This window comes from Diceros bicornis, chromosome 16 (genome assembly GCF_020826845.1).
Source record: "Diceros bicornis minor isolate mBicDic1 chromosome 16, mDicBic1.mat.cur, whole genome shotgun sequence".
Taxonomy (NCBI): domain Eukaryota; kingdom Metazoa; phylum Chordata; class Mammalia; order Perissodactyla; family Rhinocerotidae; genus Diceros; species Diceros bicornis.
This window is the reverse complement of record NC_080755.1, coordinates 29,231,708-29,253,135: the sequence shown is the minus strand read 5'-3', so window position 1 is coordinate 29,253,135 and position 21,428 is coordinate 29,231,708. Positions and strand designations below refer to the sequence as shown.

Sequence of the window (21,428 nt, the reverse complement as noted above, 5' to 3'; positions counted from 1 at the left end):
TCTACTTGAGGCAATTTCTCCTTAGGGGTTTAGAGAAGTCAGGAGCCAAATCGACAACAAAAGTGCCAGATTAGATAGAATGAGAATGCAGCGAGGAAGAGTTGGGGGATGTTTGTCTCAGAATTTAAAATAAAGGAGGGAGGGTATCCAATGCTTTAATTATCCTGGGCAAAATTCTGCAAGTATGGAAATGGTTCCTTGCTGTCTTTAAAGAACAAACATTTCTACACACATTTTACTCTTAAATTTAATAGCGGAAAATTTGATCTAGTATTAAGGGGACACTCAATACAGAGAAAAGAATACCTACCTAACTATAAGGTTCTTCTCCACAGAATTAAAAAAGCATCTCATATCCATCAAGATGCCAAAGAAAACCTAGCTCCTAAATATAACTCTTTCATATGAAACCCTTAAAGTGGATTGTTTTTTCCAGAGCTAAAACAATGATCCTACTTTACTTTGCAGTCTATTTTAATGGAATCATTCAATATACGCTTAGTGCGAGCTGGACCTAATTGCTAGAAAAGGCACCATGGACACAGACCAGGTAGAAGCAACTATTCCTTTTCTTGAGGGGCTTATATCAGGTTAAGAACACAAGACTCATACTCATTAAAATCTAAGTCAAGACTGTAGAGTATCCAGAATATACATTTTATGATCCTCTTATAACAATACGATAAACCATCTAATTTTTAAAAATGGGCAAAAGATTTGAATACACACTTCACTAAAGAAGATATACAAATGATCAATAAGCACATGAAGAGATACCCAACATCATTAGTCATCAGGAAAAGATAAATTAAAATCTCAGTGAGATACCTCTACCCATCCATAACGATGGCTGAAATTTAAAAGTCTAACAATACCAAGTGTTGCCAAGGATGTGAACTAAATGGAACTCTCATACTCTGCTGGTAGGAATGTAAAATAATACAACGATTTTGGACAATTATTTGCAGTTTCACAAGTTTCTTAAAGTTAAACAAACACCCACTATATGACCCCAATCATTCCACTCCTAGGTATTTATCCCAGAGAAATGAAAACATATGTTCCCACAAAGACTCGTACATGAATATTCATAGACGTTTTATTCATAATTGCTAAGAATTGGAAACAACCCAAATGTTCATCAACTGGTGAATGATAAACAAAATATGGTATAGCCATACATGAAATACTATTCAGCAATAAAGAGTAACAAACTGCTGATAAACCCAACCAGGATGAATCTCAAAATCATTATGCTGAGTAAAAGAAGTAAGACACTAAAGAGTACAATCTGTATGTTTCCATTTATATAAATTGTAATCTAATCTATGGTGACAGAAAGCAGAGCAGTGGTTGCCTGGGGCTGTGACAGAGGAGATAACGAACTCCAAAGGGTACCAGGAATCTTTTGGGAATGATGGCTTCAAGGGCATATATACTGCCAAAACTCACTGAATCATAAACTTTAAACAGATGCAGTTTACTGTACATAAGTTAATTCTTAATAAAGTTGATAAGGGAGGAAAAGACAACAGTATAATTTGTTTGAATTTTTTCCAGATTCAGTTAAGACTTTTCATAAACAACTGCTATGTGCCAGGTATTGTACCAGGTACTGAGGACACAGAGATCACAGATTATGATAAAGAGAGTGAAAGAGTAGATTGAAATGACAAGCAACAATACTAGCTAACACCTTTAAAGCATTTACTTCGCACCAGTCACTGCTTGGTATACTTTATATTCCAGATTTCATTTAAGTCCTCATTAAGAACTTTGTGAGGTTGATGCTATTATTATTCTATTTGCACATTAGGAAAATGAGGCTTAGAGAGGCTAAAAAATTTGCCCTAGATCACAGAGTTAGAAAGGGGTGGTGCTGGGATAGAAAAGAAGTCTCACACCAGCACCAAGTTTTGCCCACGACACGTCACTGCTTCTCCAAGTAGCAGTCTGGGACTCTGAGAGGCCCAGTTGGTCTTAATATGGGGTAGGAATGGAGGTGCTTGAGGGTCCAGGCCATCTTTTCAGTCCAGGCCAAGTTTTGAATTGGAGTTGAGGGAGCAGTGACACATGCATCACACAGGCTGGAAATATGTTCCTTGTTATTCATGCTGACATCTTAAAGTCCGTGTTAGGACAATGCTATCTGCATGTCAGAAATTCCAGGCAGATAAAAACTGGCTTCCCAGACACCAAACAAGCTTTTCAATTTATTGTGTGTGCTACCCCACTAAGGGATTTTGGAAAGACTTACAGGTCCCCGTTCCCTCCACTTGTCAGCCCCTGCCTAGGCAGCTGATGGCTCTCATCTCTTTCTCCTTCCTCCCAAAGAACAAACGTTGCAGGGGCCGATTTACACTGCCCCCAGAAACAGAAAGAGGGCGCAAGGAGAAAGGGCTGGTGCATCCACCCCAAGAAGCCCTCACCCTGTGCTGGGCTCACCCCGCTCCCCACTGCACCCAATCATGCCCTCTTCCGCTTCCTCCTTTTCTAGCAGACACTCGGCTCACAAGCTCCACAAGCTTTCTATTTCACGGTTATTGATGGTGAGCAGGCCCCTATAGCTGCGATAATATATTCAAAGCTCTCCTCTTCTTTGTTTATTCCTAATTGGTCAGTCTCCATGGGGATTCACTCAGCCTTCACCCAGACTTGTGGGTGAGGGGCTGGAGCAGGGAGGTATGGTGAATGCAGATGGTTTGTTTCCTGGCCGGCTCACACCAGAGCAGGGGTCACATTAAGGCCAGACATTGCTCAATACCTTCCATAAGGTGGGAAGTTAGACTAAGAGTTTGGGGGAGGCCAGAGGACTGCAGCAGAGTGGCTAAAAAATGGCAATAATCTGTAATCTCACAGATTTAGGGCCCTGCACAGTACCTGACACACAGCACGTGCTCAATAAATAAGAAAAAAATTCAAAGAGGATATCGAAAAAGAATCCTCACAGAGGATTATTTTGCAGTTAGTGGAAGATTCATGGAGCATACTAAGCAGGCTGGACACAGCACAGAAAACAACACAGGCGGCAGCTCCAATGGACTCTGGAGAAAATGAAACAAAATATGGACTAGGGATTGCTGCGTGTGAAACCTCAGAGGGCAGACGCTGTAGGAGCACATTTCATTTGCGATCTGTGATGGTTTAATGTAAATAGGGTACTTGCATTAGGCAAATCTTTAATATCCATGTGACTTCAATAAATCCATGAATATTTTGAGATGCTTCCCAACATATTTCAGCATGTAAAACTCATTGTTAAAATTAATATTCATTTAATTTTTAAAATCCGTGCTATTAAAGTGGTAAGTGAAACACTGCTCATGGATTAGTAATGCATTTACATAGTTCCAGTTTTTTAAAAAACATAAAAAGGTACACAGGGACTTGTCTGTCCAGTTCCCACCTTTATTAGTTTATATCCTTTCAGCTTCTCCATGCACATCAAGTAAATATGAATATATATTCTCATTTTCCTCACTTATTTATATAAGTTAGTATACTGTACTGTTTTTAACCTAGTGATGGTCAAATACAAATATCATAAAAATCTGGGGATCAAAAGAGATAAGCCTTTTATTTTTCCTCAAGTGGCTTTTTGTAAGGAAGAAGTAACCTGCCCACCACATAGGTCACTCAACAAGGCTCAAACTGGTACCTCAAGGCTGTATTAAAACTTACACACAGAGGTTATGGTAGGAGACACACACACAAACATAGTTTTTATTTACATGCTTCATTTCTGAAAGCTTTTGAAAATTACAGGAGTGATCATTTTGCCCTTACCAGTATCAGCACAATAATCACAAAATTACTTTATTGGGGTCAGATGTGGGTAACTCACCACCTCAGATTCCTCCCACCAACCACTTTCTCCCACCTGTTGTCCCTTATACTAGAGGCTTTCCAAGGAGGGGCTGTGCGTTATTAATCTTTGTATTCCAAGGGCCCAGCATGGAGTTCAGCATATAGAAGAAACTCAGTAAGTTGCTGAAAGAACAGATTCTTAAGAGACTGCTGGAATTTGGGCTTAAATTTCAATATAACAATAACTGTGTAATTATTTAAAGAGTGGGAATTAAAAAAATTATATGAGGAACCTCAACCTGAAAATATGTTTTGGCCTTCCAAAATGACAAAAAGGCAGTAGACTGGGGTAGGGCAGAGGAGTCCATTTTAGTAGCTTCACTTTCTCCTAATTTGCTAAGTACCAAATGCAAACCTTGCAGGGACTCAGTGAGGGCTGTCAAATGAAGGGACACTACTGTTTATAACCAAAGTAAGACTGTAAACATAAGAATGCCTTCCTGAGATGTCAATGCCTCTGGCATTTTTGACAAATTACCTCTCAGGGCTTTGCCAGGATAGGGTGATGCTAAATAAAGAACAAAGAATTAATGTCTTTACAACAAAAACAAACACTACTTCTGGAAAAATAAAACAGGATCACAGAAACTTAAGGTGCGCCATTTTAGGATTATGCAACAACAAATGCTGGCCATCAACTTCAGGACCAATTCTGCACCCAGGATCACAAGTTTTAGAGACTTCCACCAATACACACTATATATTTACAACACGTACTCTTCTCTCTCAAGTCTCTTGCCTCATTCCTCTTCTGTTCCAGGTCATGGCCAAAATCAGATTCTTTTGGCACATTTTACCTGCCCAAACCAAGTGAGGCCTAGAAATAACAGGAAGACTGAACTCTAGCTGTATTTTCTTTACTAGATAAACTACACAAAAGGACACCATCACTAAAAGCAGCCATCAACTTGAGCATCCTATGTGTACATCACCACCTTCTGCCCCTTTCGAAAAGACAAAATAATGCTTTAAGCAAGAAAGTCTGTCCTGGTTGCAGTGAGTAAAATCCTAATTAGCCTAGGGAGATTTGACACTGAAAATGCACAAGCATTTTTTTAAAGAAACCTACTAAGAAATGATTTCTTGGTGGCCTATAAAACACTTGTTTAGAGCCAGCCCTGAAGGCCTAGTGGTTAACGTTTGGCGCTTTCACCGCTTGGGTGGCCCTGGTTCATTTCCTGGTCTCAGAACCACACCTGTCTGTCAGTTGCCATGCTGTGGCGGCAGCTCACAAAGAAGAACTAGAAGGATTTACAACTAGGATATACAACCATGCATTGGGGCTCTGAGGAGGAAAACAAAACAAAACAAACAAACAAAACTCTCTTGTTTAATCTATACCTAATGATTTACTTACATTAAAATAAAATGATCACCGTTGGGGATGCATTTAGCAAAAAACATATTTAGGAGAAATTTCTTTGATTCATGCTATAAGGTGAAAGTCATATAATTTCAGTTTCTGCCTATGTGAACTTTCCATTTTGAAAGAATTCTCTCAACATAATATAAATATCAAGGGCGAAAAACACCAAGATAAACAATCAGAATTTTTAAATGAGCTAAGAAACAAGGTTCATATGATACCAAAGGGACGTGTGTAGAGTGTTATAAAAGAGCTGCTGGAATAGTGCTTAAGATAATACCCGAGTATGACATATCTAATTTAGCATTACAGAGGCTGATAGGTGAAAGATAGCCTAAAGTCAGGAAGAATGAAACTATTCTAACATATACATTCTAACATATTTCATTGTGGAAAAAGATACATTTCACAGGAGAGGAACAAATCAATTTTTCCTTTAAAATAAAATTGACAAAATCCAAAAGTAAACAAATCCACACAATCTAAGTTAAACTCTGTGTACTCCATAGCCTACCATCGAGGTGATCACCTTCCAGCTATAGGAGGAGTTGGCACTGGAGCCATATGGAGTGTTCTGAGCAGTTTCATCAGAGTCACATCTGCACATTTTATGGCATTAAGTGACTTGGGAGGATCCTTCACAATGAAGTACCAGACACCCTGCATCTGAGTTTAGGAGCATCAAAACAGAGTAAGCGCCATACACTAGTCACCCCTTGAAGTTAGACTGCTAACTATTAAGTGGGCATCTGAAAACATAGAAGGCACTGTCTGACCTAAGTACCAGTCCTGTTATGGGATGAAGCTGTGTTGATTGCTTCTACTCAGGGAGAGATGCCTTGAGGCAGGGAACATCTATCTACCTTGTCTGCAGCCCTACATCAGGGCTGGAAAGTTCTCTCTCTCACGGTGAATTAACTATTCTCTAGTAATTCTGGACCCTGCAGGCTAGGGCACTAGAGGACTCAATTTTCCTTCAATTCTCATTTCAAAACAAGAGATCAATTCCAACATGCACTTCTGTTTTCATTATGCTGTTTTTCAATTAATGAGCTTTCAGTGGCTTTCCACTGTCAAGTTCTGACCACCCTGCCTGCCTTTCAAGGCTCCTGCCTTATTTTCCACTACTGCCCAACATGCACTTTGCCAGGCCAATGAGAATTCTGATTCTAAAGCCTACACTCTTCTCACCAAAATATCTGGTCTCCTACAGTGTCTTTCAGCTTCCCGCCTTGAGGGTATCTTTTTCTACTTTAAGTCACCTTGGGCTCAGGAAATGCAAACCACTTTTGCTATCAGACCAAGCCAAATATTCACAACAAGATAAATCTGTTACAAAATGAGCTGCTCACACATCTGACTTTGCTAGAACTCAAGGTCCTTGAAGGGGTATCTAGCAGAGAGCTTGGCCACAGTAGACTCTCAAGTATTTGTCCAATTAATTCTCCAAACAAAATGGAATATTTAGATTAGCCCCAATATTTCCCCCTCCATTAATCAAAGGGATTATTTATTACAGCTTCAAGACGTCCTTGTAAATACAGAAAAGATACTGCACATGGAAATCAACCCCTAAATTCAGAGGACCATCTTGAACCACCGATCTGTGAAGATAATGCACTGTGAACAGGCAAGACCAGTGACAACCACTGTTAAGCAGGGGTGAGCCTTTCACCAAGGGCACCCGGAAGACCATCCCTTTAACAGAAGCTGACAAAGGACCCTGAAAAGAAGTTCAAAAATCGAGCACCTAATAATCAAAGCATCGAGTAATCCCTTGATTTTTACAAGTACTAAGAAAAATATTAAGGACAAAAATCACTATTTTCAAAAACCTCCTATGACAGGAGCAAACCCAGATGACACTACATACATAACGCAGACACAGAAAGCTAGACTTTTGCTGTCTGCAGCTGGTGTTTTGGGGAGTATGATCTGAAATCTACATTCTGGTTTAAGAGAGCCATGTTACAATAGATTCTATTAAATGGAACACGCTTTTACAACTTTATCTTCCATACACACACGCACGCACTCACGATATTTCTTTTTGTTTTCCTTAAAAAGAGTTCATTTGTCAAAAATGGCGAAGTTGGATGTCAGAGCCAATGTTTTAGGCTTAAGTTTTCCTTTTGCCTTTCTTTACAGTCCATTTCCTGGGGCCAAGTAAATTTTTTAAAGTATTCAGAAACATTTGCTACTGTAGTTGCATGTTCAAACACTCATGTGGAAACAGTCCTCTGGACTTATACATTCATTCTAAAAGCCTGGAGTATGCAAACAAAGATGGGGTGGGCAGTGGGCCAGTTAATAAATCTCATTTCCTACTAGCATCTGCAAGAAACAGAGCTATAGGGAGTAGCCTCTCCAGGGAGAGCCAGAGCACGACTTGTTCGCTCTGTGAATTAAACAGTGTCACCTCAGATGGCCCACACCACATTTATTTTTAAGCAGCTCTTAAAATGTATAGATTTCTAGAACTCAGAAATGCAATGAGGAAGCTAGGGCCGAGAAGGCGATCACACAGTGGTGGACGTGAGCCATGGAAACACATCCACAGGGCTCTGCTGAGCCATTTTTTGCACTTGCTCTTTTCAATTGAAATTACTAACGGAGGGGTAATTTTCTAAAGGAAACTTGCTCTTCTAATCAAAGTGCACGTTGGTTTCAATAATGATTTACCACTTACTCTAGTCCATGCTGTAAAAATGGACTCTGTTTACACTAAGAATACCTGGGTTAGGATATCCGAGTCATGAACTATATCTGACCCTTATTTATAAACAATCTGGTGCAAATGTTATGACAACAATGTCTCCTGCTGGGACGAGTGACCGCCTGCCCACTGACAGTGCTAGAGAGCGCTGTCTTGTTCTCTAGGTGTCGTCCTCCTCCTCTGACCTGTGCTACCAGCCAAGTGATAGTGTTCTTGTCCTCGAGCTCTTGAGAGAGTCCCCTTTCAGTAATAATAGCATTCTTTTTATATTTACAAAGTTCTTTTAAGAAATTCTTTGTTTTAAACATCTGAAGTTAACCTCAAAAACTATAAGAATGCAACGGATATCCCTATATGTAATAAGCAAATGTAGAAAATAAAGCCAAAGATGAAGGACCTGCTGGGGGCCTACCCAGAAGTCAGTAAAGGAAGCAGGAAGAGAATTCCCTCTGATCATGCCAGGGCTCTGGGCTTACCCAGGCCCTCCAGGGGACTCCAGCAGAACTCGCAAGCACATCTCTTATTCAGGGCTATACAGAACCCACAGCCAAAGTAAAACTTTTATTTGGTTAAATCTCTACTCTGACTTTCAAATTGCCTTCCAAGTTTCCTCAGCAATTAAATGGCAATATTATTCCAGCCTCAGGATGCCAAAATAATTATGGAACACTTCCTGGATAGAAAAATGTGTCACATTTTTCCTTCCCCTACGCCCCTCCAATAAAATCAGTGGTAGTTATTCTACATTGGTCATCCACTCTGCAAGAAGCAGACTCAGGGAAACATCAAGTGTGTCTGTCTCCCTGGGCACCCTATGTGTAATACAACACAAATACAATTCTGGAGCCTTCCTTCTTCATTTAACCTATGACATCTGTCACCACAAAGTCCAGTAATCCTATTACATAAAATACAAACGCAATGATGCTCTTAGGGACTTAAGAATTTGTTCAGTCAGATCTTCATTCAAATTCAGTTTTGTTTTGTTTTTTTTTACATACTTTCAGGTACCATTACAGGGACTCAGAAAGCAAACTGAAAATAATTCAAGAAATGGAAATAACTTGGATTGAATTAAAAAGGTAAATAAAATTTTATTTTAAAGCAATAAGATCGCCAAAAGGTAGCATTTAACCTTTCTGCCAAGTGATTTTCCACTGCCATTCCAAGTTAGCTCACATGAGTAATAAAACCCAACAAGGCAACTTCCTTTGGCCCACATAGTAAAATTTGAACTCCGCTTAAAAGAACTGCTACCTACATGGCAGGGATTAAATCATTTAGGAAATGAGGGCTTCACATTTGTTACCTACAAGAACAGTTTAAATACGTGAGGTTTAAAAGCAACTCAGGATTTTTGTATTTGAATTCCACCTTAGGCTTTGGAACGTTCACAGAAAAGGTGGAGGAGTAAGGGAGAGAAGGGGCCCCAATTCTCCCATCACAAGGGTCTCTAAAAACAGAGGCCCAGAAGTTGTGGCCCAATTTTGGTTTATATTAAGAGAATAACAAGCACTTGGAATCATAAGGATGCCATGTCAACACATTAGTTGGAACCATAAGGCATGAGATTTTGGTGACCTCATGGGCACAGCCAAAATTAACTCCAAGTATTTATACAACTGCCAGAGATGACAGGGCAAAGGTTGCTTATAATTTTTTTTTTTTTTTAAGTCAGCAAATAGTGTGTTTCTTTGATCAGAGAGAGGAAGTGGGATACTTTTGGTCCTATTTTATAATATGCAACATTTATACACACAGAATATTCTGCCCATAACACCATCTGAATGTTTAGATGAAGGCTTAAAAAAAAAGTGATTTCCTGTTGCTCATTAGCTGAGAGGATGCGCTTCAGAGGTATGTGTGCTCTGTCTCAAAGCAAAAGCATTGTTAGTGGTTATCAAGGTAATATTTAAAAATAACTACCCCAGTACAAAAGAACTTCAGAGGAAGTATGAGTGAAGCTATCAGTCTCCCTTCAAGTCTGGTCCTGAGCTGCATTAATAGAGTCTAGCTGTATTCTCCATTACATTGTTATCCTTATCAAACAATGCAAACAATTTTAACGAGCTTATCTCCTAGAACATATTGCCAGATATGCTAATGTAAAAATGATGCCAACCGTACAGGCCAACTCATTAATCAAAAGGTTCACAATACAATGACCAAGATCAGTCCCATCCTCAAATCAGACCTCAGCAAAATACCAGGAATTACCTTCTTACTGTAAATAAGGGCGGGCGGGCTCCCCCACCCATGCGGAGGCCGTACACTCGTAAGAAAATGCACAACGGCACCCAGTTTTTTTCAGGTCTCTTGCAGTCCAGTCTCTTTCTAATAAACCTGGGGTTCTATGGAGAAAATTTTGGTGAATGTCTGACACCATGACCTCTGCTGTCAATCCCTGCACCAATCAGCGCGCAGAATTCTTACAAAGCTCCATCAATCTGGCGGTTTAACATCAGACTGCAGCTTAATCTAGAGGATTCCATCTTTTTCCTGCACACACACCAGGGCAAGCGCAAACATTTTTCTCGCCATCCTCCTGTTCTCTGCCTTAGGCACAGCCTATCTAATGGTTCCTTTAAAATCTAAAAGGGAAGGAGGAAAGGAAATGCTACAGCCTGTCTCCCTTTGGAGAGGGGGAAAATTGCTTGCATTTTTATAAATGTGGAAGGAAAGAGATGGAGGGAGACCCCTGGCAGGCAGCAAACCTATTCACAAAACGCTTTCCATCTGCAATGGTGAAGCCTCAATGCATACCCAACGTGACACATGGAAAGAGCAAATAATCACAAACGCACGTCTGCAGCCCGGTCCGGGGGCAGCGTCTGCTCCATTATATAACGGGCGGATTTCCGCGCGCCCCGCCGCGGTCCCCCGCCCAGCGCCGCTCCCGGTGCCTGCCCCATTACCTGTAGGAACGCTCCCCGCGCACTGTGTGCTTCCGGAAAGGAATGATGGTCCCGTTATCCTGGATGATGTCGTTGTTGTTCTCGCCATTTGGGGACAGGGTTTGGGTCGGACCAGGCATTGGCGCACTCCCGAGGAAGGGAACAAACCGCTGGGGGCTGGCTGCTGAGGAAGGTGGCTGCGTCTCGTCTTCCCGCTCGCCTGCTCCTCGCGCAGACCGTGCCTACCGCCTGCTCGCTCACTCCCTTCTCCCCGCTCCGGCTCCCGCCCCGCCCTCCTGCGTCCCGCCCTCCTGGCTGCTGACGTCAAAGCGCCGGCAGCAGCACCCTGGTCACATGGCCGGCCCGTCACCATAGCAACCCGCTAACTCATCACCTCGCCTCAATTCGCACAGGGCCGCGGCACGACCACGCCAGCAGCTCCAGGCAGGCACCCGGGCAGGCCTACATCTGGCATGTAAAACCCCAGGCTACCCCCAGCCCCCCTTGCAGCCTTGCCTGGTCTGAAAACCAGCTCTTCCTCTAACCATTTCCTTTCCAACCCGTGCTCCAACTGCAGCTGTGTACACAAAAGAACATTCAGGCAGAGGGGTGTGGGAGACCCTTTAACTCCTTCAATACCAAGTTCTTATGCCATTAAAATTAAACTTGGTCCGGTTTCAGAAAAATATAAAACGTCTTGGTGGCCTGCTCCTAGAAAACGTATCAGACTAAAGGGTTACAATTTCCAGCTTTCTTCCCTATTCTCCAAACAGCAGCAACCTCGTCCCCAAAAGAAGCCCAAAACCTGAAAACCTAGGAAGCTGTGTTTCTTTCTAATCAATGTAGCCTTTACTAATGTCAAGATTAAAGATCGCAAATTAAGAGATTGCACAAAAGAATCCCCGAAGAGGATTTTTAAAAAGATAACTACCATTTTAGAACATCATGATTCCCCAAGACCCCCCTATTCAAATTCTTATACTGTCCGATACAGGTAATTGACTCCTTGCCATTTCTTTTATTTTCATTTGAATTAAACAAGTGAACACCCAATTTAGTATTTGGAAGCCCTCAACATTCTGTTCGTTTTATATCATTACAGTGCCGTTTTCAAATACATTGGCTATGAGACAGGTACTATTATTATTATCCCTGTTTTAAAGATGAGTAAACTAGCGAGATTAAGTAACTTGCTCAAGGTCACACCGCTAGGAAGTGGTGAACTGGAACTTCAAAATGACAATGTGATTGCACAGTGATCTATATTTAATGTAAGCCTAATAATTATTATAGATCAAGATAGGAATCAAGTACTTTATGTGTGCTCTCAACATGACCACTGTGAAAAGACAGCTGTTAATAGAATTGCTAGTACTGTGCAAGATCTATGGATTAGATTATCAACTCTGAACAGACCCCAGATGTGTCCAGTGCTTTTCTCCGGAGAGAAGAGAGTTTGAAGGATTCTCTGCTAATCAAAAGTAGTCTCTGACTGTGGGGTGGGAAGGAAAGGAGAATGGGGGTGTAAAAGACACAACATAAATATATGCAGCAGAAAGCACAAGGCTATGGCTCACCCCCTCACATCATTGTGTGGGGTGTTTATCAGCTTTATCGTTTTCTGATACAGATATTAAAAACAAGTAAAAACTTTGTCATTCCTGACAATTCGCCAGCATATCTCCCTGGTAATAAGTTATTTCTGGCATCAAGCTTCTAGAATTAGAATCAAATGGTTTATAATCCAGATGGTAATGATAATCTCAAACAAGGGGGCATTTTTTTTTTCCTATTTTATACTCTACTTTTAGGCTTTAATTTTATTTTCTGCTTCTCCAGTGAATTCACAGTGCACAAATTGATTCCTTCATCCATATCTCAGCTTACATGAGAATTTTTCTCATACAATAAGGATCCAATTCTGACCTAAGAGTGAGAAGGTATGCAGATAAACGTATCCAAGTACAAGAGATACACACCAAGCCTCACGTTGTACAATGAGCTAAAAGGGCTTGAGAGTGGATAGTCATTGCTACAAAGATCCATGTTTCCTCTTTCTATTTCTGTTACTGGACCCACAGTTGTCAATTTCCTTACTAATTTGTTCCCTTGCACAAAAGCTTCCCTTTTTGGGGGAGACACTCTGAAGTTGAAAGGCATGGTCTACAAATCAAATATTTAATGTTTTCAGAGTACAGCCTCTCATTTTGGATTCTTCAGCTTACTTTTCCATGATCCCATATTTAAGTAATATGTTAGACATAATTGGTGTTATCATGGGGACTAAATTTGTCAGAATTTGAATGTGTAGCTCATCGATTATACCAACTAATTTTGTGGAGAGAATATTCCCACTGTTTCGAGGCTGCTCATGAAAGAGAGGATGATGGCCAAGAATTTGGGTTGATGGGCTAAAAGGGGAGGGGTAGTGAGTCAGGTGAAGGAGGTATCTAAGAGACCTTGTAAATCTTCCTCTACGACTGCTCTGAGCCATGTTACTATAAAGGGACCCAGAGAGCTCCAGAGACCTGTGATTACCCTCCGAGATGCAGGGGTAACGGGGGTAATAATTTGAAAATATTAAACAGATGTGTTTTCATTCCTCTCCCTATAAATCAGGTTACCTGGCAGCCATTCTCCAGTTTAGCCCTAGGGAGAAGGGGAAGGCAAATTTCACTTGGGGAAGGCGGATGCTAGGATATAGAGAAAGTGCAAAAAAGGCAGGAAGAGGGAAGGGAGAGTGACCCCTTCCAACCCCAACCGAGTGTAGAAAGAAGGGGATGAAAGTAGGAAAAGGCAGGATCTCCCATCTCCAGGTCCCCAAAGGGAGACATTAGAGAGTCTTTGGCTTTGTTCTTGGAAGAAGGAGCTTGTTTTTGTCCCATTTCCCATTTGAGACTCTGGGAAAAGACTGCCTTATAGACTGTCTCCCCAATACTTGCCTCCCCAAACAAGGTGCAGCCCCATGGGAGTAAAGACTAAAATCAGTGGCTTGGTATGGCTAGGCAGAGGGGCCAGGGAGAAGGAGTGACATCTAAAAGACTGAATATTCACCCAAGAGATGGAGCTATTCAAGGTCTAAACCAGAAGAGGCTGTGATACTGTGAACTGGCAAGTTTAAAACCCTTTGTTTTCCCCACCCCCTCAGCAGAGTGAGGAGAGTCACATAGATCATTTAGAAAAAAATAACTAAGCTAAAATGTCTGTGTACAGCTGACTATGGATTAAGGCTTTGTCTTATGTACACAGGTATATCTAAAATAAAGTATATGCAGACCATTGTCCTGCATCTCCAACTGCCCTGTGGAGAAGCATCATGATTCAAGTCTGGAGTCAGGCAGACCTGGGTCTCCGGCTTGGTTTCACCACCTGCTGGCTGTGTGACCCTAGCAAGTTACTTTGCAATTCTAAGATTTAGTTTCCTCATCTATGAAATAGGTGTAATAATACAGGTTTCATAGTGTTGCTGTGAGGATTAAATTACACATTTAAAGCAGTTAACAGTTAAGCAGTGTCTGGCAGATAGCAAATGCTCTTTAGTGGTGGATGTTATTTTTAAACAATATGTTAGGCATACACTAAAATGTTTATTCATTCTCTTGACACTTATGACTGGATTTCTTGTATACTGGAAGCTGATAAAACAAGAAGAAATGTCCCAGGCTCTGTCCTCGAGGAACTCACAGGGTTGTGGGTGAGCAAGGCAAAAATATTGGCAATTCTGATACAACATAATGCTGTAATAATGGTATCACATAGGGTCATATGGGACCATAGAAGATGAGCACCTAATTCAGATGGAAATTAGGGAGGTCTGAAAAGTTTCCCCAAGGAGCTATTATGTAAGCCTTGGATAAGTAATAATTATAACCTTTTTTGTTCATTTCCCATGTGCTAGACAGAATATAAGACAGAATACCCTCTTAGGGTAGAGGCTTTACGTGTTTGTACACTGCTATATCTGTAGTTCCTAGATTAGGGTCTGGCAGGTAGTAGGCACTAAATGAATATATAATTCATGCATTTATTCAACAAATATCTGATTTGATTCTCACAACAACCCTAATGACAAAATCGAGGCTCAAAGAGGAAAAGCAACTTGTCCAGGATTGGATATCAGGTTTTCTTGGCCCAGGAGTTCACACGCTCATCCACTAGGCTGTATTGTCATTTAAAAGAGGAATGATAGGGCCGGCCCCGTGGCTTAGCGGTTAAGTGCACGCGCTCTGCTGCTGGTGGCCCGGGTTCGGATCACGGGCGCGCATCAAGGCGCCGCTTCTCCGGCCGTGCTGAGGCTCCGTCCCACATACAGCAACTAGAGGGATGTGCAGCTATGACATACAGCTATCTACTGGGGCTTTGGGGGGAAAAATAAATAAATAAATAAAATCTTTAAAAGAGGAATGATAGTGTAGAGGAAAGATAAAGGGCTTTCCAAGCAGATAGACTTAGGTTCAGAGGTGGGAAAGACCGTGATGTCTCTGGGAGATGGCAAGTTGTTTAGCAGGACCGAGAACAGAGTACACAACGGCAGGAGATAGGGCAAGGACCTGGTGTGGAAAGGTGCTATGGCCAAGCTACAGGGCTTGACCTATAATTCTGAAGGTGTTTTGAACCCTGAAGTGCCTTAGTGAGGGAGATTAATGGTGAAATTTGCATATTGAAAAGGTCTGATGCTGGCAGTAGTACAGAAGAGTATATTGGAGAAGATGAAAATGAGTCAAACAGTGATGAAGGCCTAAACTAAGACAGAGGCCACGGAGTTGTAGAAGAAACTACAGATTGGAGATATTCAGAGGATATAACTGTTAGAATTTGCTGACTAACTGGATGTGGGCACTGATATTGATGGAGGTTAAGGGTGGGTAGTAAAGGAGAAAGAGACATTTCAAATGAATCCCAAGTTTATGGCTTGGGTGACCAAGGGGATAATGGTATCGTTTATCAAGCTAGGAAATACAGATTGAATCGCTCTTCTGGAAGAAAGGTTCTCAACGTGTTTTGGATATAGAGAAGTACCTATAGCACATCCTAGTGGTGACAACGAGTGGTCCCTGGGCTTCACACGTAGTGGGTGTTCATTAAGTATTTGTTGAATGAGGGAATATGTGGGTCTTCGAACTTATGAGGTGTGTTTGACCTGGAGATATATATGATTTGGAAGAAATTATCTCGTAGGTGATAATTGAAGCTGTGGGTGTTAATGCCCTCATTCAGGGATAAAGAGAAGGCCTGCAATGGAACTCTTTAAAAGCTGAGTGATAAAAGAGAAACTGGAAAAAAGAGACTACAAAGGATTTTGCCTGCTGGGGCAAATCACAAGAGGAAGTGGTTTCACTGGGCCCGGGGGAGAAACAGGTATCAGAGAGGAGGGAGAAGTCTCTAGGGCCAAATGTCATGGAAACTTTGAATCAGATAAGGGCAGAGGACTGTTTACTAGATTTGATAAGATGCTCTCAAAGATATTTTTAAGAGGTTGCATTTCAGCTTAGCGATGATTACTGAAGAAAATAAAGAAATCTTCCACAAGTAGAAAAAGCTGCAATTCTTTCCAAATCACTCATATTCTGACTTAACAAAGATTAAAGGAAGGAGACCTTCCTTCCATATTAAATGGAAGGTCATATATATAGGTATCAGCAATTAACCAGAATCAATAAGTATTTGCAGTAAAAAGCTCTCAGCAATATTGGGGGGGGCAATATGTTAATGATCACCTATTAGGCACCAGAGGAACTGATCCTACCTCTGAGCCCCCATTTTAGTTGGGTCAAGATCCACCCCGCCAAAAAATAAAAGGTCAAACAAATATTTAAAATGCTTGTCTGGAGAGCAGGATTCCTAAGGCAGACCCACAGGACACAGAGCCATGAGAGCAACGAAACAAAAAAGGAAACAAGCAGCAGTCCCAGCACACAGGCCCAATCAAGGAAGATGGAGCTGGGCACCAACCCAGATTTTAATTTTCAGAGTTCCTAGGTTATAGCACAATCCTGTTTCTCTTGAGACTCAGGCCAGCAAGCACCGATAATTGCTTATTGGCAGAAGTCATTGTCTCTCTACGTCTCCAATACATGAGGTTCATCTAGAACAGGGATTTTGCGTTGCCTTGGATTTGAGAAATCCAAAATACAATAGCAGAGAAGATATGAAATCATTAGCCAGGAGTGGATGTTAACCTTGATTCCATCCCAGAAGCACCTACTCATCACAAATGCCTTTTCCATGTTCAAGTGTGTTCACTGAAGCTGATAATCGCTGCTGTCAAAGGCATTCACAGCTGTCACACCACCTTGGATGGGGGCTTCCTTAGATTGTTATCACCTCTGAATGCAGACAGAAGATTCCACTTAGCAGCCACCATTGCTGCCCTGGGACAAGTAATTTCTCCCATGTATATGTCTTAGGATATTTTCAAGTAGAGAACGGCGGGGACAGATTATCAATCAATGGATTAAAATATGCTCCACACCCAAAATGACAGCAGTGACTAAATATCTGATTGGCCAGCCAGTCAGTTGCGCTGGCCCTGAAATCACATTGGTGGCATAGAAATGTATTTGAGAGTGGTCCTTGCTCACTACTTTAACCCCAAGGCATAGAAGATTTTTATTAGTTCTCCTTTAGATCTGATGAGAATTTTATGATATGTGTACGCCTCCTGGCTTTTAGTGATACCATTTTATTTAAGAAAAATTGGTGAATGTTTTCCCCCAGGTGAAGAAAGCCTCTTCAAAGCCAACCTAAACAGGTGTGCTCCTCCAGGATTCACTTTTGAGATTAGTTGTCTTTGCAGATTATTTATCAGCCACATTTGCTGATATGATCACAAGGCAGAATTTTGTAAGCCTCCTCCCTATTTGCTAGTAAAATAGCAAGGTTTCTGTAATGTCAAAACACAGAACACACCATTGCCTAAGATAAGATTTCTCTGTGTATTGGAATGTTCTAATTTTCTTTTTCTTGGATTTTCTCAAGGTTGGACTTAATTTTGTGGAATAACTCATAAAACATGACGGGAATGCAATTTAAAAACATTTTCAGAGCATTGTGATTTCTGTAATCATTCAATCAAATCTGTGCAATGTGAGGTTTCAGTCTATTCAATAAAAATGTGCTTTTGAATTACACCATCTGGTTAAATTTAAGAGCTTTAAATATGTTTTCCATAAAAATACAATGTGATAAATGTTATAATTGAAGAATGTATTAAGTATCACAGGAATACAGGAAATAAAGTAACCATGCCTGGGGAAAACAGAAAAAGCTTCACCAAGGCTTGTATTAGGGCTCAAGCATGCATTCGACAAATATTTGAGCACCTACTATGTGCCAGCAACAATTCTAGGCATTGGAGATACAGAAATTAACAAAACATACAAAATTCCCTGCTCTCATGGAATTTACACTTGAGTGTATGAGAGTGCGTGTTGTGGGGTAGGGGGGCAGTTGTAGGAGATGAGATCAGACAGATCACAGAGGGACCAGCATGTACAGGGCTTTGAATGGCCATTGTAAAGACTTGGGCTTAGAACCAAAGTTAGAAACCATTAATTTGTAGTAGTGTCTGTTGACACAGATGTGAAATTTTCTTTAACAATGACATTAATAGCTATAGCAACATCTAATATCTGAGTTCTTTTTATGGGCCAAGTGCTATGCTTTAATTGAGTAGGTATTTTAATCCTCACAGGAATTTATGAGGAAGGGGTGATTTTAAGTCACGTTTGTCAGAGGGATTAACTAGTTAAATAACTTAGCCTGATCACCAGCCAGGAAGTGACAAAACTGGGCATGCATATACCTGCCAGGTGTCAAAGCTGTCATTCTTATTCACTAACTCAGCCTGTCTTCCACTAGGGTCTGATAAATCCTGGGTAGAAGAATGCAGAATTTAGGGTTGGGGAGTAGCAGGGATGAGACAGCAGAAGGACACAGAGGCAAGAGAACATAGATTCTAGAAGGCAATTCAGCCTAGGGAGCAAGGAGGTAAAAGCAGGTAAAGGCTGCAGGCAAAGAGAATGAGGAGGGGCCAGAGACTATAGGGGACAGCAGGATTCCTGGTAGCGAGGGATTGGAAGAAGGGGAAGGATAGGAGTTGTAAATTATGGTTGGGGAAAAGAAAGGGAGAGGGAGGAAGAGATACCAGGATTTGGGGTTAGCAGTATATGTGACTGATAGAGAAAAATAATTCTTACATTTATAGTGATTAACTTCTTTTTCCTAAGTAAACTTTAACTAGCAATGTCCATTTCTTTTCAATATCTCCTGGAGGGGAGAGGAGACTGCACTTTTCTGGTATTTGTCTTCAAAACTAAAATCTGCTTTCATTTTTACTATGCCAAGACTGTTACAATTCAACCATCCAGCTATAGACATGCCTATTTGAATGCTCTCACTGAAACGTGTCCATGCCCCAGTTTATGAAATTCATTTCCTTCCCCTATTTTATTTACATGTTTAAATAAAACACATCTTGTTGAACTAAGACAACTAAAAATGGACAAAAGGCATCTTGGGCTCAATTGGATGACAAAAGAGATGAAGAAACTCTAGGTACCATTAACAGATAAACAATCTCCCAGAAGACTCAGAAGCTTTCAAGAAACAGTTTCCTCAGGGCTCCCAAAGTCAACTAACCCATTGGGCTTTATTTCTGATTTTGAGATTAAAAAGTCCTGAGTGAAGAGACTCCTTAATATAAATACAAAGTCAAGGGCATGGGTGGGGGAACAGTAATTCTAACAGGTACCAGTGGCCTCCAGACTTTCAGATCCACTCAAAACCTGGGCCACCAATGGCAACCAGGGATATGGGGAAGGAGGATCTTCCTGATTCTGGGGTTCTCTGTCAAGGCTAGTGAGCATGGCTGCAGAGCTAAGGCTCACACATGGTTCCTTTTCAGCGTGTCAAGGGAACATGCGGCCGGCAGCTGGGAAGCAGTGTGAGTAATGGATGAGCCATCCCCCAATTTCTGACCTCATCCAAATAAAATGTTTAAAGAGAAAATTAAAGCAGCTTACTCCATTAAAAAAAAAAAAAGAATGCAACTGGAAATCATGAAGACTAAGTTTCCATCAGAAGTGTTTTAATTAGAACTTATATTTTATTTACTCACGAGCTTATAACGCCAACTATCTTTAAGGGCTCAGTTCACATTCACTGAACACCTATAGAAGATGAACACGAGGGGTCCAACTACAGAGTACAGCACACAAAAACAAAGGGTCACCTTCAAGTAGCTTCCATTTAATTTCTGTATGAAAGAATTAGACCCCTAGAAAATTCAAAGGGATCTTACTCTTAACAACATAGGGAGCCACAATGAGTTAATAATCAGCTAATAGAGTTAGAATCAATTCTTGGGATTAACTCCCTACAGCCTGCCTTTCATACTCTCTCCCAAGCCCGCATTTCCATTCTCTTCAGGGAGGATATATCAGCCTTCAAGGATGCAATAGGATCATTATAAATGAGAAGTAATAGCATGTAGTGCAAAGAGCATGTCTAGTGAATTATTATTTTTGCCTTCCCCTCCTTCTTCTGGGAACTATTCCTTCAAACTTTGTGATTCTAATAGAGCTTGCCAATTATAATATTCCATCCTCCTGGCCCTAAGGATTGGTTTTAGAATTAAGCCAGGCCATTTAGAATATTTTTCTAGGATTTTTAAAAATTAGAGCTGCAACGTATGTGTGTGTTTGGGGTGAGGGGGAGGTGGTATCCTCCCTATTGATGATAGCACTTTAGAATTAAGAAAATATAGTATGAATTGTCAGGGAATAAAAAGAAGTAAAAGGCATCCAAATTGGAAAGGAAGAAGTAAAACTGTCACTATTAGCAGATGACATATTATACATAAAAACCCCCAAAAACTCCACCAAAAAACTGATAGAATAAATGAATTCACTAAAGTTACAGGATACAAAAGCAATACATAAAACTTTGTGGTGTTTCTATACAGTAATAACAAACTACAAGAGAAATTAAGAAAATAACCCTATTTACAATTGAATCAAAAAGAATAAAATACCTAGGAATAATTTCAACCAGGGAAGTAAAAGACCTGTACACTGAAAATTATAAGACATTGATGAAGGAAGTTGAAGATGACACAAATAAATGCAAAGATATTCCACGTTCATGGATTGGAAGAATTAATATTGTTGAAATGTCCACACTACCCAAAGCAAGCTACAGATTCAATGCAATCCCTATCAAAATTCCAATGGCATTTTTCATAGAAAACAATCCTAAAATTTGTATGGAACCACAAAAAACCCTGAACAGCCCAAGCAATCTTGAGAAAGAAGAACAAAGCTGGAGACACAATGCTTCCTGATTTCAAACTACATCATAAAGCTATAGCAATCAAAACAGTATGGTATTGGCATAAAAACAGACACAAAGATCAATGGAACAGAGGAGAGAGCCCAGAAATAAACCCACATATATATGGGCAATTAGTTTTTGACAAAAAAGCCAAGAATATACAATGGAGAAAGGGCAGTCTCTTCAATAAATAGTGTTGGAAAACAGGACAGCCACATGCAAAAGAATGAAACTGGACCACTATCTTACACCA

At 40.7% G+C, this 21,428-nt stretch overlaps 1 protein-coding gene across 4 annotated transcripts in view; it reads right to left on the bottom strand.

Annotated features, from left to right (window-relative positions):
- MAPRE2 (microtubule associated protein RP/EB family member 2) overlaps positions 1-21,428 on the bottom strand; it is a 144,176-nt gene that overhangs the window by 80,834 nt on the left and 41,914 nt on the right. Inside the window, exon 1 of one of the 4 annotated variants that reach the window (XM_058556979.1) lies at positions 10,865-11,092. The exons of 2 other annotated variants lie outside the window; for them this stretch is intronic. In XM_058556979.1, the coding sequence (XP_058412962.1) occupies positions 10,865-10,983 (119 nt within the window). In that variant the 5' untranslated portion in view covers positions 10,984-11,092. Of the gene's footprint in view, positions 1-10,864; positions 11,093-21,428 lie in introns of those variants that run through there. One more of the 4 variants, XM_058556983.1, reaches the window with a different exon arrangement.